The 24,799-nt window shown below is 50.5% G+C and overlaps 1 protein-coding gene across 3 annotated transcripts in view; it reads left to right on the top strand.

Annotated features, from left to right (window-relative positions):
• The window catches only part of ZNF395 (zinc finger protein 395), a 56,319-nt gene extending 33,496 nt beyond the window's left edge, over positions 1-22,823 (top strand). For 2 of the 3 annotated variants that reach the window (XM_006116720.4, XM_075923286.1), the window contains exons 5-10: positions 2,139-2,374; positions 2,938-3,038; positions 5,725-5,983; positions 8,968-9,060; positions 9,943-10,046; positions 14,356-22,823. In XM_006116720.4, the coding sequence (XP_006116782.2) occupies positions 2,139-2,374; positions 2,938-3,038; positions 5,725-5,983; positions 8,968-9,060; positions 9,943-10,046; positions 14,356-14,467 (905 nt within the window). In that variant the 3' untranslated portion in view covers positions 14,468-22,823. The remainder of the gene's footprint in view (positions 1-2,138; positions 2,375-2,937; positions 3,039-5,724; positions 5,984-8,967; positions 9,061-9,942; positions 10,047-14,355) is intronic. The other variant, XM_075923287.1, reaches the window with a different exon arrangement.
• Positions 22,824-24,799: the final 1,976 nt, after the last annotated feature.

Raw genomic sequence — 24,799 nt, 5'->3', positions numbered from 1 at the left:
AAAGCTCTTCAGGCTGCCCCCCCCTTATCTGTTCGCAATTGTTTGCTCTATTTATCAAGCCTATCTGATTGGGAGGATCCAACGAAGAATGGGGGGGGAGGGGAGGGGAGACTGGCTTTCCGAAAGCGTCTGCAAACGGGAGTCAGAAAGCCGTGGGGCGCAGGGACCAGCCTGCTTCGGGACAGCTGCTTTAATGCAGGTCACCCTGAACAGCTGGCCCGGCCGGGGGGGGCGGGGGGCATTCCTCGAGAGAGGGGAGAGCCGAACCCTGCCCTCAGCTGCCGTGTGCGGTAGATCGGCCGGACCTATTCTGGGCGCTGCGGGCCTGGGGGCACCGAACGGCCGCTCCCTTTCTGGAGCGGCGGTTCCACTCCCAAGGAGTCAGCTGGAGCGAGGTGGCTAAAAATAGGCGTCTGCAGCTGCGAGAAACAGGCCTCGCCTGCCGCTGGCTCGCTCTCTGCACGTGGACCAGGCTCTGACGAGCGGCAGGCGAGCCCTCGAATGGCTAGGCCTGGGCGTCTCCGTCTCCACCACGGCCCTGCCCAGAGAGACTGGAAACGGAAACTGGGTTAAGGCAGAATAAACGAACTTGCCTTCCCACCGTCCGTCACTCGACGCGCAGCTGTGCTTCTCCGCGGAGAGCGTGCCTATGTCCGGCACGACCAAGCGCGTCGCCCTAGAGAGCGGCTGCGTATCCTGGGGATGTTCCATATTGTTTAATTGAATCATCCTGTAACCGCATCAGATCTTAGCGCTTACACGATTCCTTGATGGTCCCCGGGGGCAGGGCCAGCAGCCGGTCCGCTCCCGGCTCCACTCCCAGGGAGCCTCCTGCTTCCCTGTGCTGCTGCCTCTGTAAAAACCGGCTCCCGCCTTCCGCCCTGCGCTGCTGCCTCTGATACAGAGGCAGCAACAAGGGGCGGCAGCAGCCTCTGTCCGCAGAGGGCCTGAGCTCCCCCTGGACAGAGGCTGCTCTGGTATCCCGCCTGCCCCCCTCCCTGCCGATACAGAGGCAGCAGCGGAGAGGGGTGGAGGTGGGGGTCGCAAAGCCAGTGCTTGTGGAGAGCCGTCTTTTAAGTCGGCTCCCCCCATGCACCAGCTCCTGCCTCCCCCCCACAATGTTTCCTCCGATAGAGGCAACGGCATGTGTGTGTGGGGGGGGGGGCAGACAGCTCCGCGGGAGCTGGTACACAGCAGGAGCTGGCTTGAAAGCTGACCCCCCTGTGTATACTGGCTCCCACCTGTCCCCCCGACCCTCCACGCTGCTGTCTCTATCAGAGGCAGCAGCGCAGGAGAGGTGGGGTCAGGCGGCTCCGTGGGATCTGATAGAGAGTCAGCAAGGGGGACAGGGAGTGTGTGTAGTCATTTGGATTAACCGATAAGCCCAGGCTTACGGGTTAACCCTTTAGATGACTATGTGCTGACATCCTAGCGTATCACTGCACCCACCCATCAGTCTCTATGCCCTTCACTGGAACAGATGCGGCAAGAATTCCTATAATCAGGCTTCTGGGCTACCTGGGGAAAAGTTTGTCTTCAGGTTGATGGAGCCTCTTGGTTCATGGCATGTACATCTCCGGGCTAGATCAGCTTCCCAGTTCTGGCTGGGCCAGTGAGGAAGTGGTATTTGAGCCCTGCCGTTGCCATGCCGGCTAGAGCCCGTAGCTACAGAGATTCTCTGCTCTTCTCTGACCTCTCCCATCCGGGGCTCTCGAAATGCCTTGTGACGATGATACAATGAAGCCTGCGAGGTGGGCGGCACGAGCTGTCTCGTACGGGAGGTGTGAAGGCAGCGGGAGGCAAAGGGCCATAGAGGGAGTCGTGGCTAGCGCCAGGTCTAGAATCCTGAGCTCTTGGCTTTGAGCCCTGTGCAAGTGGGGAGAAGGTAAATGGGGCACATTTTGATACTGAGTCCCGTGGTTTTAATTTGGGGGCCAAAGGTCTCTGTTCTGATTGCACCCACCCCACCCTCAATGGCAGCGCAAGTGGGGGAAGTGGTTACGTGTCTCCCCATTGCGCCTGATCCGAGGAGGATGGGAGTGTTACATGGTGTGGCGCTTGGTCCCGTTGAGGCTTGCAGCTCCAGGGGTCCGGAATTTGATCCTGGGTGTTCCATTCTCCTCTTTTCCTTGGCTCAGTGTCCCAGGCGGCCTGTGACTCATGGAAGGAGAGCGGCGACGTGTCGGACAGCGGCAGCAGCACCACCAGCGGACACTGGAGTGGCGGCAGCGACATCTCCACCCCATCGCCCCCACACCCTGAAGCCAGCCCCAAGTACTCGAGTGAGGCCTTGAGCTCCCCTCAGGCCGACGACGGCTTTGAGACCGACTCGGATCCCTTTCTCCTCGATGAGCCTGCCCCAAGAAAGAGAAAGGTACTGAGGGCAGGTGGAAATTTGCTGTGAATGCTCATTCTTGGGAGCTGCTTGAGGGAGTGAAACTGACAAGGCATTTGTCAGTTTCACCTGTCTCTTAAGCCAGCAGGAGAGGCTGGAAGCCAAGTGCCACTTACTAACCCTTAGTAACCTTCACCTTAGAGGTCCCCGAGCAGAAAGGGGGCCCGGGATGGGAGAAAGGAAGAGACCCCAGGGATACAAAGGGGAGTGGTGGGGAGGAAGAGATAGTAGCCCAAGATTCAATATGGGCAACAGGTGGCTTTGATGTCAGCCGTAGGGAGAAAGAGGAGCGTAGAGGGAGAAACTGGCAAGGCTGGGAGTGGGGAAGTAAAAGCCAGAGACAATTGGAGTCTTCCTCATGGCTGGTTGAAACCTGGCACCTCCGTGGGCGTCACCTTGACAGGGCCGGAGAGGTGTGCGGGGAATGGGACAGAACGGCAGCATCCCGGGGCCTGTGTTCAGTGGTCGGGGGGCTGTTTCTGTCCCTTCTGAGCTGGGCCTGGGGGGAGCCGTTCCGTGACACGGGCCTGTCTTCCTCCTAGAACTCGGTGAAGGTGATGTACAAGTGCCTGTGGCCGAACTGCGGCAAAGTCTTGCGCTCCATCGTCGGCATCAAGCGCCACGTCAAGACCCAGCACCTGGGGTAAGGTGGCGGGCGGGGATTTTCCCCGCGGGTCTCAGGCGGGGCTGGGAGGAAAGGGCGAGGAGCAGGGTTGATTCCTACAGAGAGGGCTGCCCCACCGACACTCACCAGTGAGTTACGTTTGTACAGCCCCTGGCACGACACAGGCACTAAGCCCAATTAGGGTCTTTGGGTGCCTCTGAAATCCAAATAACAATAGCAGAGAAGGCGGTTCAAGAAGGGGAGATGGGATGTATCTTTAAGCGCCCCCCCCCCCCCCAACTCCGCCAGATAGCAGGGACTGAGATTAAAACTGGCATGTCTTAGAAACAAGCCCTCTGCAGCACACGCCCTTCAGCCGCTAATGAACTCAAGTCATGACAAGGGGTGCTCCGTCTGGCCTGTTTCTGGTGTGGGGGCGCCCCCTTGTGGAGATTCAGGGTTGGTTCTTCAGGCATTTCAAAGGCCGTAAAGCTGGGGCGTGAGGACTTTGTTTTGACCAAGTTCCAAAGAAAAATTTTTCGGGGGCCACACACCAGTGAGAAGCTTAAAAAAAAAACCAAATGTAAAAGGAAACACACCTCGCTGGCCCAGGCCTCGAGAAAACAAAACAAAAAGACACACAGACCCACTCGGGGCGCTGGGGCTCCCTTGTGCTCTATAGCCCCCCGTGGGTGGATGCAGCCACCAGCTTCGAAGCTCAGGTTCCCCATCTCCCCTCCTCCACAGTGGTGCAACCCGGCGCTAACGCTCCAGCCATACGGAGAGGGGTGCGGAGGCAGGGAGACTTGCAGAGGGGATGGAGCGCTAGCGCCGGCTCGCCCCACTGTGGAGGGAGTGGGGAAGTAGGTAAAGGAAGCCCCAAGACTCACCGCAGGCTGGATCAAGGGAAGCGGGGGGCCGGATCCGGCCTATGGGCCGTTTGTTCCCCACCCCTGTCCTAAAGGAGTGTAGAGATGGGAACTGTGTGTGCTGTGGGCGTCTCTCTCTCTCTGTCCATCAAGGGCCCAAAGTAAAGACTCCCTGGTTACCCCTGGCTGCCCCATCTGACTAGTACAGACGCAAGCTGCAGGTCTGAATTAGTGCAGCACCTCTGGTACAGTGAGAAAAGAGGCTTCTGTCACGCACGAGCAGGCTGGGCAGGGGAAGCTAACGTCCCGTCTCACCCCCTGCTTTGCTGATCTTTCCAAGAAACCTCCAGCCCTGAATGGAAGTTGGTTTGGGTTTAATTTTTGTGTTCTCCCTGCTGTGTGCTGTACAAGTTACCACAGAAGAGAGGCTGGGTCTGAGCATAAGGCTTCCCCCCACGATCTACTAGGCCAGGCCCCACTAGGCTCTGGTGTGTGAGAGGACTGTGGGGGAGTGTCTTTGTCTTGCTGCATCTCAGTTGGGGGCCATGTCTTTTTTTTTTTTTTTTTCCCCTTCTTCTTTCTTCTTCTTGACGGATTTTTCTGTGGTTCCCGACCCCTCCCAAAAAGAGTCCTATCCCTATTTGATAGCCTCACGTTTGTCGGTTGCGTGACATTTTTCCTGTTGCCTTGACCCTACGTGAAAGCTCCAAACAAAGCATGGGGGAAACTGACCATACAGAGGACCCAGGGAAACTGTCAACTCTTTTCTAATCGCTTTCTGTTACACTCCTCTCGTGTTTTATGTGCAACAGGGGCAGATAAAGCAGCGAGGTGTTTAAGCGGATGATGTCCATTTAACTAGCTAATACAGCTAAATCCTTTTAAAGACACAAAGCACCTTCTCCTAGACGTGCTAAATATTACTGTGCAGTGACTGTAGGCCAAAGATACCCTACAGCCTTAGGGTACGTGTACACAGCTTCTCAGAGCCTGCAGGAACACGCCTCCCAGCTCTGCTTGACAAAATAGCTGGGTGCTAGTTCCAGCGACAACTTCAAAGCATTGTCTGCATACTTATTTTTACAGCTCTTGCCCAAGTCCCATTAACCTAAGTCTGAGGGCCAAGTCTCGGAGGCTTGCACCTGCAGGCTCTAACATGTTGTGTCAATGGATCCTTTGGAGTCCAAAGGTTTGCTTGGCACTTCCTGATGTACATGACACGGCAGAGGCAGGGCTGAGCAAAGGCATGGAAGTAGCCCCATCTTTATGCAGCCAGGAAAGGGAGAAAGGAAAAGCCATTGATTCCCAGAAGCAGCTAGTAACTGTGGAAGTGGTAGCAGGTGTTGGAGGGTATGAATGGGAGTCATACAAATAGTGGCAGAACTGCATGCTGATGTTGCTAGGTCAGCATCAATGTTCCCTCTAATTTTTCCATGCATGTGCGGAATAAATTTTTACATGCACCGGAGTATGTACAAATGTGCACCACCCGCTGAAACAAAAAGCCTATTGTGAGCGCTCTGTTAATTAGCTGGGCAGGATTGGAATTTCTCCGGAGCACCTGCACAAGCGCCAAGCTTATAGGGAACACTCTTTGAAAAGCACGTAGCCTTTAATCTGAGCCGGGCCATGGAGACCTTGGTGTAACAGTGGGACTGAAGAAGAGGACTCTCCACAAGGGAGATCCTGGCACGGCCAGCTCTGAGAATGAGCTCGAAACCGTGGCCTTAATAGCGGGTTTGTCTGAGCACTGCCACCTGCATCGTGCTGGCACTGCACACAAGGCTGATCGAAGGAGGGCGGGTTACGCACTGTGATTATTGACTCGTCCCTTTCCCCTTTTGCAACCACCACAGAGATGGCGCAGACTCTGACCAGCGGAAGAGGGAGGAAGATTTCTACTACACGGAAGTGCAGGTGAAAGAAGAAACTGCTCCCGAATCTGCCACCAGCCCCACCTTTGGGTCCTCGCCCATCGTCATCCAACAGGCCCTAGCCAAGCCAGAGGCTTTGGCTTTGGATCAGGCAACCTTGGAGTCTCCCCTGCCAAACAGTGCCCTGAGTCAGTCTGCCCCCAGTTCCTTCTGGCATATCCAGGCAGATCATGCCTATCAGGTATGTTGGCCACTTACGGGATTAAAATGATGGAGTGGTACCTGGCACCCTCCTTCTTAGCCGCATTTGTTTTCACATCTCATGAGGGGGCTGTGCTGGAGATCGATCTTCTGGTGTTCAATTTAGAGGGTCTAGTAAAGACCCTCTAAATCAAATGCTGAGGGCGGCACTGTACTCCTTGAAGTTGTGAGCAATAAGGGAAGCCAACGAGAGCATTTACTCCCATTGACCTTGTACTGTGAAGATGGCACCAAGCTCGGCTTAAGGTACGTTGATTCCAGCTACATTATTTTCGTAGCTAGAGTTGCATAACTTAAGCCGACCTTCTGAGTTTAGTGTAGACCTGGCCTCAGAAAACAGCTGGTTACTTATAGAATCTTCCTTACCACATAAGACCATTGGTCCATCAAGTTCTGTGTCCTGTCTCTTGCAGTGACCAGTGAGTGATGCATTGGAGAAAATAACATACGTAGCAAATTCTGTAGTGTTTGGGCATGGCAGGAAGGAGCCAATCTCCTTCCCAGACCTAGCAGTTGATCAGCGAATGGTCTGATTCTCCTTATTGTTTTGGCTTCGATAACTACATCCTAAAATAATCCAGTTCTGTTTTAAAATCCAGCCACAATATTTGACTCTACCTCCTGCTGCGGTGAGTTCCACAGATTGGATATAGGTGACATAAAGGACTTTGATTTGTTGGTTTCAAATGTACTGTCCCTTAGTTTTGATCCAGTATTTCCCTGGTTTTCATACTACAAGGGTACGTCTAGATAGCAGAGCTATAGCTAGCCTGCGTCTTTTAAATGCGTAACAGGAGCGCTGTTTCGGCATCCTTGTAACCTCATTCCACGAGGATTAAGGGCTGTCTCAAAATAGCGTGTTATTTCGAAATTTGGCACTATAGACGCACCAAATTTTGAAATTCAAAATAAGATACGCAATTTGCATAGCGCAAATTGTGTGTCTTATTTTGAGTTTAGGGTGCTGTGTAGACACATCCCAAGACACCATATGAGAAGAACTCCCATTATGTTTTGTAGTCATTTGCAGCCTTGTTGTCCTCCTGCCTACTGGCTAGTCCTCATAATCACGAAGCTAAGGACCTGCGCTCTTTGTTTAAATCAATGGATTGCTTTCGCTAGCCTTTGTAATACAGTCATTTTCTTGCTATGAAAACTCTAGTTTCTAGCCACCTGCAGCACATCCCTATGTATGCAAATAAAACACAGCCAGGAATGTAACTATACCGGACCCTTGAATGTCTTGGGTATTAGGAGTCACAAGTTCAAATGCCTTTGAATGTCTGGGAAGCCGGTGTCATTACATCACTTGCAGTTAAATCTGTTTGGCTTTCTTTACACACACACACGTTGTACCTCTGAATTGGAGACACCAGGCTCCTATAGTAGATGCTGTTTTACTGGCGTATTTAGGCCAGGATAGCTTATTTACTGTATGGGGAGGGGAATAAACCCACGCCTGAAAGCAAAGGTGGGGCTTTGTGGTGCAGAACGTCTGTAAAAGTTATTTTGCTTTTTGGTGAGAGAGAGAGAGAGAGAGAGAGAGAGAAAGAAAGGGGGGGCCTATACTTGGGGCGGGGATGGAGGCAAGGAATCTTGTAACATGTTTCTGATTTGTCCCGCAGCCCAAGCAGCTGGGGGCTGACAGGGAAATTTGTGTCACTATCTTGGAGAAATTTGCTGCGGGGGGGGGGCGGGGCGGTGCGGTGCAGATGCTGCTCAGAGCCTTAGGCAGCTGGGTTGGAAGGAAGGAAAGCAGCTTGCTGTGCATGGGCAGTATCGCTAGCACAGAAAGGGAGCAGCTGAGGCTGGAGCGGAGGCGTGGCGCTGGAGTGAAGGCGCTAACCTGGGATTTGGGAGATCAGGGTTCCTACGGCTCTGGGCAAGTCACTTTAAGAGTAACGTTTTCGAGTGACTTGGGCGTGTAAATTCCATTGGCCTTCAGAGCCCAAAGCTGTTGTAAAAATGGGATGTAGGCTTCTAAACCGCCCTGGGAAATTGCTTCATCTTGTGCCTTGGTTCCTCATTGGTACAATGAGGACGACATTCCCTCTCCTCCCCCTTGTCCTGTCTCTTCGGTTCCTGGGCTGGGGCTGTTCCTTGCTGTGTCTGTGTGCTCTGAGCCCCTGATCATGGCTGGGGCCTGTCAGTGCTACCACACTACAGGTTGAACCGCTCTAGTCTGGCAGTCTCTGGTGCCAAAGCAGAGAATTTGCCAGACCACAGGAGGTCAATATTGTCTAGCAGCCTTACCAACACTTCCACTGCTGATGGGGCTCTTAGAAGACAGTTAGGGGTAAATCAGAGCTAAATAACAGCACAGAAGACTGCGAGCCAGGACTGGGGGCTGTAAACAAACTTTATGGGACTGTGGGAAACTTGGCCCCACCCATCATACGTGGACATCCAGCTAGCTAAAGTCATGCTGGACCACGGATGTGGCTGGCCCAGAGAGTGCCGGATGAGAGAGGTTCACGTAACCCTGAGGAGGTTGCTATGTGCATATGGTGGCTGAAGCTGCTTACTGAAAAGTGAAAGGAAGATGCACCTCTACTAAGGGTGGGAGGTTCTGCCCCTGCTTCTGCAGCAGGCCAGCAGCTATGTCGGGTGTCTGCCCCATGGAGCTCAGATCTGTGCTCTGAAGGCTGGCATCCCACTGCTGCTGTGGCAGGAGATCAGGTGCCCTCTTCTGCAGACCTCCTCGGGCTGGAGAGAGTGTCCTGGGGACACAGTTCCAGGTTAAGGACTTTACCTAAAACACGTTTTAACCCCTTCCATTCAGACAACGTACAGGCTGCACCAAAGTCCGGGAGGAGGAGGGGTTTGGGTGTTTGGCCACTTCCCCCTGTGAGTCAGTGACAGATGGACCCAGGTGTCCTGGCTCCGCCGGCCTTGCAGTTACCAACTCTGCCCCTGAAGGGTTAACGCGAAGCCGCTCATCCCTGCTCCGTTTTCCTCCGCCAGGCTTTGCCGTCCATTCAGATTCCGGTGTCGCCGCACATATTCACCAGCATCAGCTGGGCTGCCGCCACCTCCACCCTCCCAGCTCTCTCCCCGGTGAGTCCCACTGGCCTGACTCTTCCTGTCTTCCCAGAGTTCCTTGCCCAGCATCTTTGGAAAGGGGTTGGGGAGGAGAGGGGGAGAACTGGGTTTAGCCTTTGTCACTCTCTGCAGCTGATAGAATCACAGCACTAGAACGGGAAGGGACCTCGAGAGGTCATCGAGTCCAGTCCCCTGCCCTCGCGGCAGGACCCAGCACCGTCTAGACCTGTGGTGTCCAACACCTTAGCCACATGTGGCTGTTTGGCTGATTGCGTGTGGCTAGTTCACTATAGCAGTGGTTACTGCTTCAGAACTGGTGGGGAGCGCTTCCTTTTTTCCCCTCAACAATTCTGGTGCGGCTCTTCGCATTTTTTCCGCCGCTGTTTCAGCTCCCTTCCTTTAATGGGTTGGCCACCCCTGATCTAGACCATCCCTGACAGGTGTCTGCCTAACCTGCTCGTAAATATCTCCAGTGATAGAGATTCCACAACCTCCCTAGGCAATTTATTCCAGTGTTTAACCACCCGGACAGTTACGAAGTTTTTCCTACTGTGCAACCTAAACCTCCCTTTGCTTCTTGTCCCACTATTAGAGTTAAGGAGAATAATTTGTCTCCCTCCTCCTTGTACCACCCTTTTAGGTACTTGACAATTGCTCTGTGCTGCTCCGAGGTGAGATCAGGGCATTATCCCTGACTGCAAAGACAGCCGGGGTTGGTTGAGCTATACGAGAACACATCTGTTCTCGGTGCTGCTCTGTGGGTTCCCCCAGTCTCCAGGCACTGTTGGGTACAGAGGCTGGACTGGAACCGGCTGCCTGGACAGACCCCGGCTGCCGAGAGCGAATTCTGTCTGGTGTGTGGGGCGACTCACCGAGCTAATTGATTCTCTCGTGCAGGTGCGAAGCAGATCCTTGAGCTTCAGTGAACACCAGCCACCGCCGCCAATGCTGAAGTCTCACCTGATTGTCGCGTCGCCCCCCAGGGCTCCCAGCGGCACCAGGTAAGTCTGCAGGGAAGGGGAGCAGTGGGGGACCATCCAGCCTGGGTACTGTCAGAGAAGAGCGTGCAGTTCAGGAAGTAGTGAGCAGGCCCCCTGTCCGGCGAAGGACAGCTGGGTGTGGTTACACCCTTGCAGGTGGGACAGTGAGAGAGGAAGGAGGCTGCTGTGGTTGTGTTGCATTAATTTAGATGGGCTCCGGGCCCAAAGAGTCCAAGGAGTTCCCGTGACCTTGTCACTGTCCACCATTGAACAGTGTTCTACGGGGTTTGGGAGAGAGACTTATTCCCGTGGCAAACAGCTTGTAACCCTTTATGAAAGACACAGAAAAAGAAGGAGACAAACCTTGGGAATGTAAATGCATTAAGGGCGGCTTTCCTTTTAACCTCCATTTTAAGGCCCTTCGTGCCTTAGACGAAGAGGGCTTTTGGATGGAAAAACGTCTTGGTTGCCAGCCTTTTCGGGGGGTTGCAAGATGGCTGTAGCTGTACTTTGCGGGAGACGTGGGGCTGAGTATCTGAAGACTTGGCTTCTTTTCCCAGCTGTGCGACTGAGTCTCTATGACCCCGGGCAAATCACAACCTCCCTGTGCCTCAGTTTCCCCATATCCAGAATGAGAATAATACTATTTTCCCAGGAGCATTGTGAGGCTGAGCTCTTTGGGGCTGCACATGTCTCTTTACTCTGTTTGTATGGTGCCTAGCACAGTGCTCCTTGAGTAGCGGCAGAAATACAAACAACGTCCTCAGAGTCCTTTGATAGCCCCAGGGACCAATTATTGACTCAGAATCGATGAAGATTAGGAAGTCATGACTCAGGAGTCATCGAGTCCAACTCCCTGCTCAGAGCAGGCCCAACCCCAACTCAATCATCCGAGCCAGGGCTTTGTCAAACCGGGACTTCAAAACCTCTAAGGATGGAGATTCCACCCCCTCCCTAGGGAGCCCATCCCAGTGCTTCCCCACCCGCCTAGGGAAATAGTTTTTCTTAGTATCCAATTGACATCTCTCCCGCAATGTAACTTGAGACCATTGCTCCTTGTTCTGCCATCTGCCACCACTTAGAACAGCCTCTCTATCCTCTTTGGAACCCCCCTTCACATAGTTGAAGACTGTATCAAATCCCCCTCGCTCTTCTCTTCTGCAGACTAAGTCCAGTTCCCCCTGCTGCTCATCATCAGTCAGACTCAGTTCTGTCCTGGTCCTGATCTCTGTCCTGGTCTCCTACCATATTCCCTTCTATCTCTTCCACCCTGCGTAGGAGGACAGCCTTGTATTTCCCATGCTGCCCCTGTGTGGAATGTCCTGCCAGGCTGTGTTATCCTCACCACCACCCCTGGCTCAGCAGCCTCCTTTTGAACGCCCTGGACCACCCTGGTTTACAAGTGAATTAAAATAAGAACGAGGCGTAGTGAAACCAGATCTGCCAGTGCCCGATCTAATTGTCCACCTCCTCCCTGGCTACGTCTAGACTGGCATGATTTTCCGGAAATGCTTTTAAAGGAAAAGTTTTCCATTAAAAGCATTTTCGGAACAGAGCGTCTAGATTGGCACGGGCGCTTTTCCGCAAAAGCATTTTTTGCAGAAAAGCGTCTGTGCCAATCTAGATGCACTTTTCCGCAAAAAAGCCCCAATCGCCATTTTCGCCATCGGGGTTTTTTTGCAGAAAACAAATCTCAGCTGTCTACACTGGCCCTTTTGCGCAAAAGGGACTCTTGCCCGAACGGGAGCAGCAGTGTTTCCGCAAGAAGCACTGATTTCTTACAGTAGGAAGTCAGTGCTTTTGCGGAAATTCAAGCGGCCAGTGTAGACAGCTGGCAAGTTTTTCCGGAAAAGCGGCTGATTTTTCCGGAAAAACTGGCCAGTCTAGACACAGCCCCTGTGTAATGCCCTTGGTGGGAGCAGACACCAGCACCTTGTCTTTGGAGATGTTCCTCTGAGGTGCCAACAGGCTTTTGGGCACTGTCCGTGCTCTGGGGCTGTGTGAGATGTGGAGGGGGATGTTTTAGAGGCTTATACTCCTGTCCTGCGGCTCTTTTCTATTGGTTAAAGCCTCAGTCTGCATAGCCTCCCCGCTGAGGCTTTCTGCCCAAACAGGTCCCCTCATCCCAACCTCTTTAGACGCGCATGAGACATGAACAGCCTAGCCCAGACATGCCCACTGTGGGGATAGGCCTTCGCGGTCACCTCTGCGTAGTGCTGCAAGGGACAGGAGGTCGAAACTCATGGTCCCCTGGGGACGGTAGTGCCCGGCAGGGGGATGACTCTGTGTTCCTGCAAAAGTCCCACAACCCCAAGAAGAGGTCACACATTTAGGAGACCGGATGCGTTCCTGCCTAGTCCAGGGTTACCCTGGGGGCCTTCCACACTTCAAAAACCCTCTGAGAATCTCCTGCCATAGTGGTGGTGGCTTCCGTCCCCATCCCAGGAGGCTTCTGGTGCTCGATGGCCCTGTAACGGGAGGCACTCACCCCCATTTGGCCGAGTGCGCGTGCCTGCACTTCCCTCAGTCGTCTGCCTTTTCGACTACTCGGCCTTCCGGAGTCACGCAGCCTTGTGTGAAACCACAGACCCCTTCTGGGAGTACAGCCCTAACGGGCCCGTCCCAGTGCCCTCTGTTGGCATCTCTTTTCTCACTCAGGAGTGAGTGATGCCTCTAGGCAGTTCCCCACCCCAGCTCTAGGGCCTCTCACTCAGGGCTTTACCTCAGTTCATCCTTCTCAGTAGTTCTCCACCGGGAGCTGTCCCTGGTTCTGCCTGCCTGCCAGCCACCCCTGACCTTCTCCCTTCCAGGTCTGGGCTGTAATTGAGCTGCCTTGAGTCCTGCAGCTACTTTTATAGGCCTTCCTGGCCCCTGATTGGCTAGTTTCTCCAAAGCCACTCTAGCCACCTGGAGGATTTCTCTATGGCCCTTTTGGCCTTAGGGCCTAGCCCTATTACATGCCTCACATGTCAGGGGTCAGTTGCTTTTCTCTGCCACCTTCCATCTTGTTCCTGTTTTAAGAAAAGGAAAATGACATTCTTGCTGCCAGTCCCTGGAACGATCTTTGTCAGCTATAAATAATAACCGGCCTTAGCTCTAGCCTACCTTGGCGCTCAGATTTCCAGAGACTAGCCTTCAGGTGAGGCCATTAGACCTTTCCTTCCTGCTCATTTCTGTCAGGCCCATATCTGTTCCAGGGTGTCCCTTCGATCCAGCGACCAGTTGTACGCTGAGCAGCGTCCTCCTCTTTGCTCTCTGGATGTCCTAGCTTTGCCTAAAGACTTAATAACTGGGGAAACGAGGCTTCATTTTTGCTCCTAAAAACTCTTGTGTAAGTACAGAGTAGCTGCCACATTCCACCCCAGAGGGGGCTGCATTTCACTGGTGGATGACTGAACTCTGCATCTAGTTTGCCTGCTTCTTTGCGACTCTTCAGGAAGAAAGCTGGTAGGATTATGTATTTGAATGATTTGCCCCTACTAAGATCAGCTAAGACTCCCTATTATGCATAGGCACTGTGCATAACATACATAAGAGACAGTCCCCACCCCAAAGACCTAATGAATTTAAATCAAGAGAAGTAAAGTGTGGGAAAAAGGAAGTGGTGTTCATCCCCGTTTTACAAATGGGGAATTGATAGCACAGGTCAGGCCTAAGTCTGGCAGAGCTGGCAATTGACTCTCCATCTCCTGAATCATAGTCTAATACCTTAACAATAAGACCAGTCTTCCTCTGTATGAGAATTCTAAGGGGAGTTCTCTAGAGGTGGCCAGTGTCGCTGGTTGTTGATGGAAAACCATGCAGAATTAAGGAAAAAAACCCCGTTAGTTTAAATTTCCGCTTTCCTTGGGCTTCCTCAGGATGGGGACCAGCCCTTTGGCTTAGGAGTGGTCTACACCAGAAAATTAATTCAACCCAGCTATGGCACTCAGGGGTGTGAAAAATCCTTCCCGTTGAGGGACATGGTTAAATGAACCTAGTTCCCCGGTGTAGCAGGGCTACGTGGACAGACAAATGCTTGCGTCAACCTAGCTACCGCCTCTCGGGGGTATATGCATTGTCTGTACATACAGTGCTGCTGTAACATTTCAAGCGCAGACGAGCCCGCAGAACCCTAGAAGCTGCCCCATAGGAAAGAGATAAGACAGCCCATCCCTCTGCTGTTGCAGGGTTGCTCTTGACTGTTCATGTCTCATGGCTCTGTTTACATTGGGGCTTCGTCTTCAGACTCAGCTCAACCTTGCCTTGCCTTACACACGCTCCTTTCTCCCCTGAGCTCTGAAATGCTTTAATAGCCATGTCACCATCTCCGGCTTTTGTTACTCTGCAGAAAGGTCCGTGGTGAAGCCAAGAAATGCCGTAAAGTGTATGGAATTGAGCACCGAGACCAGTGGTGCACGGCCTGCCGGTGGAAAAAGGCCTGCCAGCGATTCCTGGACTGAGCACATGAACGTTTCAGGAGCATTGAATCTCTCTCTCTCTCTCAGCTGAGAGCACCCAAAGTTGGTCATTGCTGCAAGCAGGGCACAGCAAACTTGGAGGTGTCTCTTGTGGCTTCAGCAGAGATCTCAAGAGCTGCGTGTAAATTCCAAGTTCTGTATATCGGATGTCTGCCGGATTTACTCATTTTTTACGCTTTCTGTGGGTTTTTTACAAATGTGGGTTTTTAAAAAAAAATCTTCCTATTTTATAGTCAAAATAGGGAGGGAAAGGAAGCAAGCTGGTTGTGTGGTGTTCACAAGAGACTTGTCGTTTGGTGGTCCAGGGACCAAAGAACTTTTTACTGATCTCCGAGCTCGACAGTAAAGTCTACTGAACTTTCAGGTCAGTAGCTGGGATAAGAAAGTGAGGATCAGCTCTGTATGTTACTTGACTGGCTAGAAAGTTCAAAGTCTTGTGTTGTTTAAAGGGACACTGTTAGAATAAAAATCATCGTTTAAAAAAGGAAAATTATGTTCTGGTGTGATAGTAACACCTTAAATTATTGGAATGGGAGGAATGTAACGTTCTTTCCTTTTTGCTTTTTACCGGCGATGCTGTGTTTTATTTTTTACACCTCTCTGCTTTGACAGGAACGCTGGACAGTTATGCCTCTGGGAAATTTGGCTTCCTGGTTTTCATGTGTTTCGATGCAACTGCATCAGCAAGGTTGAGATTTTAAAATATTCTATATCTACATGCAGATTTTTATCTTTTAATTGAAAAAAAAGAAGATAATTTTCAAATAAAAATTAATTTTTGTGTTTCTTAGATTTGTCAAAACAATTTATTTCTTAAATGTTGGGCTTAACAGTGTCTTTTTAAACTGGAGGGAATAAAGGGTTTTATTTTGAGACCTAATGTAGCTTGCTGCCAAGTTGGCAGGATCAATATTGTTAACCCAGGAGGAAAAGGAAGGATGGAAAACACACAGTTAGGCCCTGATTCAGCAAAGTGCTTCAGTACGCGTTTACATTGCTGGGTGTAAAGTCCATGCTGAATGAGTTGGGATTATGTAGATGCTTACAGACAAACATGTGCTTATGTCGTTTGTTGAATCGGGTATGTTCAGAAATCCCAAATTGTGAAAGATGGTCTGAACCCAGCTTTCTGGCTTTCATTTTTTAAATTCATATTCTAGGGTAAGTGTAGACTACAGGGTTTTGTCGACAGAAGTTTTGTCGACAGATACTGTCGACAAAGCTTCTGTCGACAAAGAGCGTCTACACTACATTCAGTTCTGTCGACAAAGCAAGCCGCTTTGTCGACATGGCAGTGTAGACGCAAGGACAGTTTACATGCAATAACACCTTCTGTTGACAGAACTCTGTCAACAGAAGGCGTTATGCCTCATAAAATGAGGTTTACCAGCGTCGACAAAACTGCTGAGTTCTGTCAACGTTATGTCGACAGAACTCAGCGGTAGTGTAGACGCTGGTATAGTTTTGTCGACAAAAGTCCACTTTTGTCGACAAAACTCTGTAGTCTAGACACACCCACAGTTACACGATTCGGATGTTTCTGATTTGATGGCGGGTCACTGTGTACGGCTTACTTTCCTCTGCGGGTAGAATTTGTCCCTGTTTGCCCGAGGCTCACGTACACGGCTGTCACTTCAGTGGAGTTCCTCCTGACTCACCCAGGTGTGTGAATAAGAGAAGAATCCAGCCCCAGGAGAAGTCTTTCTGGAACGGCAGGGAAAGCCGGAGGGAAAGTTCACAGGTTCTAGAGGCCACTCTGATTTTTGGAGACGTGCACCATTTAATCTGCAACTAGCAGGTCCAGTTTTTATGAGTTTTGGTCTTTGCTCTCCAGACTGACTGTCTGAGCGGTGAAAAGCCAGTTAGCAGCAAGCGTAGTCCAGCTGCCATACCAGCACACCCATTGCGGCCGCTGTGAGGAGCAGCAGCATGTGCTGCTTGGTGCAGAGAGCTGTCCTGCCCTGTGGCCCTGCAGGGACAGGACCCTAGTGATCACAGTCTCCGTCCACCTCCCTGGGCGCTTTGGAGCGCAAAGGCCAAGAGTTTAGTTTGAACACATCCCCGTTCTGTGTCTTGGAGTCGGCGTTGAACCCGGCGCTGTGGGCGACGGTAGCAGGCAGGGTTGACTGGGACGCTTTCCCCAGAAGGAGCCATTTTGATGCAGTTCAGCTCAGTGGGTGTTGCCACAGTGCCCTGGTGCCGTTACTAAGGAGCCAGGGCTGCGGTTCACGGGGTCCCTGTCACTAAAGTCATTCACGTGTGCGCACTTTCTTGTGCAGAGAAGCCTGGTGCTAAGAAGTCTGGTTTGTTTGTCAGCACAAAATGGCAGCTACACACAAGCCACCGGGTCCATGTTTGCGTAGCTCGGCTCCCGTCAGAGCTGGGAGGAGGGGGTTTGTCCTAATGGGAGTGGGTGGAAAGGGGGTTGTTGGACTTTATGCTGCGTTTTTGATAATCACAGGCTGTAAACGGCCTCTCAAGTCACAGGCAGGTGGCCTGGCTGTGGCAGAAACAAGCCTGGTGTATTTTTAAGGACCATACGACTGACAACACTTTCTTTGTAAACACCATTTCATGTGGCCAGGAGGGTGTTATTTCCTCCCGGATCCACGGGAGCCTGGTTGTTAAAGGGGCGGGCGGTGCACTCAAAGGGGGTTATATATCTGGGTGCTTGTTGGGTTTTTTAAAATAATTTTGTACATATATACAGTGTATTGTTTTAGAACCCAGTCTTCTGCTCATTGTTAAACTGGTGAATGCTAAATTGGCCTGTGAGAAGCAGGGACAAAGTGAACGTGTCTCCCTATGTGGTTTTTTAACCTCATCTACTGGTTCTCCAGTAGAAATGGGATCAGCTGGGTTTGATTCTATTGGGTCAGGTTCTCCAGCCGGGTCCATGTGGCTCTGATGCAAAGCCCTGTGACAACAGTAGAATTCATTCAGATGACCGGCCCTGTTGGGAAGGGAGAGTTCATAAGAGGCCCCCCTCTAACACTTCAGCCCCTCTTCTGTGATTCTGACTCTGCTGACCCCCTTAGAGAGCTCTGACAGTTTGAGATCCGCTGGCTTAGTCTCTTGTGAGAGATGTGGATTATGGAAGCAGACAGGTTGCTGAACCGTTCTGTAGTAGGGGACCTTTAAAGGAAAACTGCAGTGATTTGTTACAACAGATGTTGCTCCCCCTCTGTGGGGCTTTCTCTTTTACTAAATATAGGAAGGACATGTCAAAAAGAGGTTTCCGGCATAGTGGTTTCTCTGCCTCCAAAGTACCATTCTGAGAAAGGGGTTGATGATAATCAGCGGGGGCTGCCATTTTCATGCCGAAGACGCGTGCTTCCCAGCAGCCGGAATGCTACTTGAACCCTGACAGAAAAAAAAGTTGATCATCGGGCCGTTTTAAAGTTAACCAGTTCTGAAAAGTTAACTGGTTAAATGTTAATTGGTTAACCGGGAATCCCGTAGGTGAAGGGCCTGGCTGGGCTAGAAAGCCGCCTCCTGCACAGCGTGGTGGGCCTGGTCAGGCTGGAGTTGCCCCCCACGATGCAGGCTTTTCTGATTGGGCCCCTTGCACCGTGCAGGGGACGTTCCAGCCCAGCAGGGCCACCAGTTAACCACTCACTTACCAGGTAACTGGTTAACCAGTTAACCCTTTCCATCCCTACTCTAAAGCAGGTTCTGTTTACTTTTAGATGTTTCAGTAGATTTAATGGTTGGTTTAACCAAGTGTTGGATTCATTCAAAACAATTTTAAAACTCCACAGACCTTCAAAAGGGTCTAATTTCCAGGCGTTTTTATTTGACTTGAATCGGCAGAGTCCTAACCTGCCAGTGCACCTTCCTCTTTATTAATACATTTGTCTTTATTGCACTTCAGGCACTGGGGGGGCTGCTCTTCCAGTGCTTGTCCGGGTACTTCCGGGAGACCTCCCCACTGCATTGGGATGACTCGTGAGAAATACAGTGGTTAAGCTGTCTCTTGGGAGACGCTGCAGTTTCTCTTTAAAGCTGCCCCTGGAGTCCCCTCCACAGTATAATAGGAAACCTCTTGCCTCCCTCTTGAACTCTTGATGTGGGAGGCTGCATACTTGCATGCAAGGGCTACGGTGCTTTCTGCACCTGAGTTATGGAAGAAGCAATGAAAACTGACGAGAACCTGGAATGCAAATCAACGTCTTTTATGAGGGTGGAAAGCGAAGATTCTGATTTTATTAGTTGTCTTTCAGTTCTGGGAGCGGAGAAATGCCTCTTCTCTTATCCCTGGCTCTGGTATTCATCCCTCATTACTGAAAGGCAGGATCGTGTCAGAGTTCCCATTTTATAGGCGAGGAACTGAGACCCAGAGAGCCAGGTTTCTAAACACGTTAGAGGCCTGTGACCAGAGCGCGCCATCCTAATCCACAACCTGGTGCATTGTCGGTGCTCGCTGACCTGCAGTGACCTCTTGTGATGGAGTCACCTCTCTCACGTAGTGGCCCTCGGGCTGTCTCCTTCTAGAGTCCCACCCCTTTGGGGCTGTCAGGGTCCTTAATGCCCTTCATCAGTATTAAAACACATGGCGTGGACCAAGAAACCTTCCGCCCCACTTGGCTTTTCCGTTCCAGTCTCTTCACTGAGTGACAGCAAGCAGAACAGTAACCGCAACTCACTCCCAGCCTGATGAGTTGGAGATTTCAGATCCCTTTAGTCTTCTGGCCTGTGGTCAGGACACAGGCCTGGTCGTTTTCCTCAAGTCCTGCACATGTCCCGAGGGGTCCACAGCTCTGGTTAATTGTGGCTCTTGCCGCTTATTCTGCTTTTCCTTGTCACACGTCTGATCCCCTCACCAGATGCTGCGAGGGAGAATTCCCACCTTTGCCACCGGCGTCTGACCGGAGTCCAGGCACTATTCCTACGTTGAGAAGCCCAAGCCCACTCCTGGAGTGCAAGCCCTCTATCTAGAACTCCCTCTGGAGAGCTGGGACCTCCCCAGCCACTCCCCAGCACCTGGAACCACTGCTGGGACATCACAGATCCCTCCTGTCCCCCATAATCACCCCTTCTCCCCCAACGCCCCCAGACATGTGAGCTCACTGGGCTTGACCGTCTCTGTGGTAGTTGTGGCCTATAATAGACTGTTCAGAGTTCTAGAACGCTGTTTCGCTTTCCTGCATTCTACAACAAATACACAGCTCCATCTAAAAACGATTAAAAGCCTACGCCCCTTTTCCTGCCTCACTAGGGACGCTCTTTGGTCTTGAGTCTGGGCCTCTGAGGTCAACTAAGTTCTCCTGCTGTGGAGGCTTGGGTTTTGAAACACAAAGTCTTCTTCTCAGCCCAGCTATTAGTACTTTTGCCTTGGCTCATCCATGTCTTTCCTTCTTTCTTCCCAGACTTCCTGCCTCTCTCTCTCTCTCTCTCTCTCTCTCTCTCTCTCTGTCTTCTCCTGACCCATCTAACCTCTGTTTTAAAAAGACTAGCATTAACACTCAGGCGTCTTTGTTCTGCTTGGTAACGTTCCACTTTCTACTTCCTCTCCCTTCGGGGAGGTACGGTATAATTGTTTGGATTTATTTCTGCCCCCAGCCTAAGCTCACCCAGGATACGTCTACACTGCACAATTGTTTCAGAATAAGCTATTCCGGAATAGTTGTTCTAAAATACCTTATTTTGAAATAGCATGTCTACACTGCAGGGAAGCCTTAAAATTAGTCCAATTCAGGCTTCCCTAATTCTGTCTTGATTTAGAGTCCCAGAATGGCCCTGGTGAAGGGCTATTTTGAAATAGCAGAAGTGGAGTGTCTACACACACTTTATTTCAAAATAGCTATTTCGGAATAGGCATTATTATTATTTTCGTAGAATGAGGTTTACAGAAGTCGGAATAAGCCATCTGTTATTTCAAAATTATTTCAAAGTAACGGAATGGCTGTGTAGACGCTCGCATGGTTATTTCGGAATAACAGCTGTTACTTCAAAATAACTTTGCTATGTAGACTTCCCCCCACACACACACACACTTCCAAGGGGTCATCTCCTATTAGAGTCCTGTGCACTTGTAAAGACCTTCTGTTGACTCTGGTCGAAGAAGAAGTGGTACTGCTCCACTAGTCCAGAAGGGATGCCCCTAGCTGGAAGAGCATGTATGATGCAGGATTTTTTATAATGACTTCATAATAACTTTGGATCCTTCTTCAGCATTTTCACCCTCTCCTCCCTGCCTGGCCACGCCCTCTCCAAGCGGTAGCCAGTAGGGTCACTCAACTTCTCCAGCTGTTAATTAAAACCTTCATTGTACTTCTCAGGGCAGCCCCAGCCCAGGGCAGCCCCAGCCCAGGGCAGGACCAGCTCCCCCGTAAAAGCCCAGTCACCTCATCTAATTCCCAATGATTTCACTGGAAGTTCGGCCTCTGTATCCAGCAAGATGTGGTCCTGCCAAGAATGTAGGGGCCTGAACTTGAGGACGTCTTGAAGTCTCTTTCAGTCCTAGGGTTCCATGAAGGGCCAGATGGCTAAAGATCCAGATAGGCACCTACTGGATTTCCAGAAGCACCTGGGCGGGTTTGTGATGAGCAAGGAGTTAAACCCCCCAAGTCTTTTCAGTCACAACACACCACTCTAATCACTGGACCATCATGTCTCAGGAAGTAGGCAGATGCAGAAATCTTATTCGCCTATTTTATGACCTTTCTAGCCCAAACTTGCAGACTCCAAATAAAACCAGTTCAACCGCTTTCTGATTGTAGTCTCCTCTCTCTTCAGCCCTGTGGTTGGAGGAATAGGACACAACTCACCCTAACCACCCTTCCGTCATTTTCTCTGGGACTCTTTGGGCCTGTCTCTTGTTTCGGACTCTGCAAGGTCAATTTGGGTCACTCAGGAAATTAAAATAAACTTCCAATCTCATGGGTGCTGATGAAACCAACCCTCTAAGCCTCTTTAAGGTTTACCCTTCCATAACTGGCACTGTAGCAGTGAACAACCAGAGTTCTCAACCCAAACCTTTGTATGTGTTTTCAATAAATATACATCTATTTCAAGGATTTTTTTTTCTGGCAGAAGATTGGGTTTTGAAAAAAATAACATTTTGCTTCTGTTAAATGTGATTTTTTTTTAAAGTGTACATGATTTTGGAATAAACAGACATGTGTAGAAAAAGCATGTGGTAAGCAGCGTAGCCTCGCTAAGCTGCACAAACGCTTCCGCCAGAGAGGAATGTCGAATTTCTCTGCTATTGCCAAGGTATCGCAGGTGGGTGTGAGATGGAAGGAAGGGAGGCGGGAGAGAAGAATTACACACTAGCACACACACAATACCATCCATGGGCTTTCCCCCCCTTATCTTGCAGCCCCTTTGGTTTTACCCGGAGCCATCTTGCAACGCTTGATTCCAAAATGAAGAGCACTTAGTGAATAATAATAAAAAGATCGTACATAGGAACATTTTGTGTCGGTGTTTTTAAAGGATTTGAAAGGGGACGAGCGATTTTTAAACTCTATTTTGAGAGCTTTTTGCGGTACAGATTTAACTGGAGGAAAGGGTCTATAACAATGTGGGTAATTTTTTGTTGGAATAGCTGGTGCGGGTTTTTTTAATTTTATTTTTTACACTTTTGTATTTGTTGGCAGAAATGACGGCAAGATTTTAAATGTTTTTATTTTTTTCTTCAGTTTTCTCAGACTAACTTTCTAACTTGCTCCCAACCAGACTCAGTAGACTCTACTTCACCTCCTGTCGCTCTTGCATAGACTCCACACTTTAAAGTCTTCCTAGTCTGAAGCAAGTCCCCCTCAACCTGCAAACACTAGGTAGGCCCGACCTGTGATTTCAGCTAAGAAATCTCTCCCGTATGCACCTGTTGATCGAACTGTCTTTTTGTACATGTACATAGGAACCTTTCTGCTAGGCGTTAACAGAGTGTGTTCTCAGCCTTCACACTTTGGCCCTTCATTGTTGATGGGAGATCGGACCCCCAAAAGAAGCAAAATAATTCTGTTTTGTGACTTTCAGCATCTTCTGTCCCCCCACCCTCGCAGTCATTCTATACCCTCATTGGATTAAACTAATGGAAAGTCTTCATGTAGCTACACAAAGCTAGGGTAATTGGGTTCTCTGTGGAGTTATGGGATAGGAGGAAGTGCGGGAAGGATGGGATATTTGTTGCCGATAGCTGCTTTCTGGTATGCTATTCAGCTTGACGGGGATATGCCGTAGCCATGACTTCTCTCTCATTTGGAGCTTTTTTCCAGCTGTCTTCCAAGTATTATTTTTATTGTAATAAAAATAAAAATGTGAAATGTAATTTTTACAGCAGCAATATAAAATATATTTTATAAGAAATAAAATGAAAAGTTGCCTGATACCAGACTGTGTCCTTTTTTCCCTTCCCTCTGTGTAAGGACAGGTAAAGCAGGAGAACACTGTCTATTGGTCCTTGGTAGCTATGACCTGTTTCATCCTTTGGCCAAGGCTGATGTCCCAAAGCGCAGAAGAGAATGCTTTTTCCAGCATCGTCTACTCCAACAGGAGACCACTTTTGCTTGGCTAAAAATGTCTTGTTCTTTATACACTATATCAACTTTGCTTTCGAGGAAGGCAAGAGACCAGAATGGCAGCTACATACAGTTTCAAGGCAACTGAGGACGAATTTAGATCTGGCTGAACTTTTTACGTTGTAAACCAGGGGTGGGGGGAAACCGTGTTTGGGTCAGGAGCCGCTGACGCGCAGAAAAACAAGTCAGGAACCGCACACAAGTGAGACGCAAGAAAAGGGAAAAAAAATCCTCACTAATGTGGCACCTGACTGAGAAGGAGAAAGTATCAGAGGGGTCGCTGTGTTAGTCTGAATCTGCAAAAGCAGTGAGGAGTCCTGTGGCACCTTATAGACTAACAGATGTATTGGAGCATAAGCTTTCGTGGGCAAAGACCCACTTGTTCAGATGCATGTAGTGGAAATTCCAGAGGCAGGTGTAAATATATAGGCATAAGAAAAGAGTAAGGCTAGAGATAGCGAGGTCAATTCAGTCAGGGTCTATAAGGTGCCACAGGACTCCTCATCGCTTTTCAGAAGGAGAAAGACACTACTCACATTCCCCTCCCACATCAGATCCTGGCGGGGGGGCCAAGCTAGTAGAGTTTGTGTTCCAGCCCCACAGGGAGGAGGGCAGGGTACTGGAGTGCTGAGAGGGGGGAGCCCTGAGCTTCGGGGGCTGGATTCAGGCAAGCTGAGGGCCACATCCAGCCTCAGGGCCCCCTCTCCCCCGCTCCCATTGTAAACAAACCTTGGGCTCCACTGTCTAGTTTTTGCTCTGGTTCTGCTTGCTAGCCTGGTTTGCCAGCTGGCTTGCAGGGAATCACGAAAGGTCAAGTAGCTTTTCTCAAAATCCTACAATGAATGAACAGCTCAGCCAGGATGGGAGGGTTCGGTCTGGCTAATTCCCCATTTTTATTTCTCATCCACACTGCCAGGATCTGACTGTGGGAGCACCGAGACAGGCAAGAGTGAGTGGCAGGGACCGTCTTTACGTTATACAGCTCTTAGCACAACAGAGCTTGTACCTTATTGGAGGCTGCTGGGCCCTATGGTTGTACCATTTGTGCTGATGAACCCATCTGTAATTGGTCTCTTTCATCCCTGTCTGCCCCTGTCTTTTATAGGTGGATCATAAAATCGTGGGTGGGGGGGAGGAAGGGCTCCTATGTTTCTCTTCTGCATGTGACGAGAGGTGATAGGGGACATGGACTCACTGTGCCCTCTCTGCAGCATGCTCCTCCTCCCCCAGCCCCACGAAAGCCCTTCTCTGGAGACACTGAGGGTAATGGACTTCACGTGAATCTGAGTGCAGGAAGTAGGCAAAAGCAAAGCAAGAGGCCCTTAAACTAGAGATGGGCAACTTGAAGGTAGTAGTGGGGTCCACCAAATGCACTAAAACCTGGTTCTCCCTACTAGGGATGTTAAAATACGGGTAACCGTGTAAATTTCAGCGGTTACATGCACCTGCACTGCAGGGTGGCAGCCAGCTCCTGGGAGCTGGTGCACGCCAGAAACTACCTTTTAAGCTGGTTCCCAGTGTGTACCGGCTCCCGCCCCACTCCCAGGGAGCCAGCTGCTGCCCCACGCTGCTGCTTCTGATAGCGAGACAGCAGCCAGCTCCCCAGGAGCAGGGTGGGAGCCTGCATCTAACTATTCATGGTAACCGATAAACCCAAATTTACTGCCTAACTGTGGGAGCCTGCATCTAACTGTTCAGGGTAACCGAGGAGCCCAGGGTTATCGGTTAACGGTGTAAAAAGTTACACTCTTACATTCCTAGTCCATTGCTTATTTTCTCTTTTAAG

Source organism: Pelodiscus sinensis, chromosome 3, assembly GCF_049634645.1.
Source record: "Pelodiscus sinensis isolate JC-2024 chromosome 3, ASM4963464v1, whole genome shotgun sequence".
Taxonomy (NCBI): Eukaryota; Metazoa; Chordata; order Testudines; family Trionychidae; genus Pelodiscus; species Pelodiscus sinensis.
The sequence above is the reverse complement of the archived record's forward strand: the minus strand, read 5'-3'. Positions and strand labels throughout refer to the sequence as shown.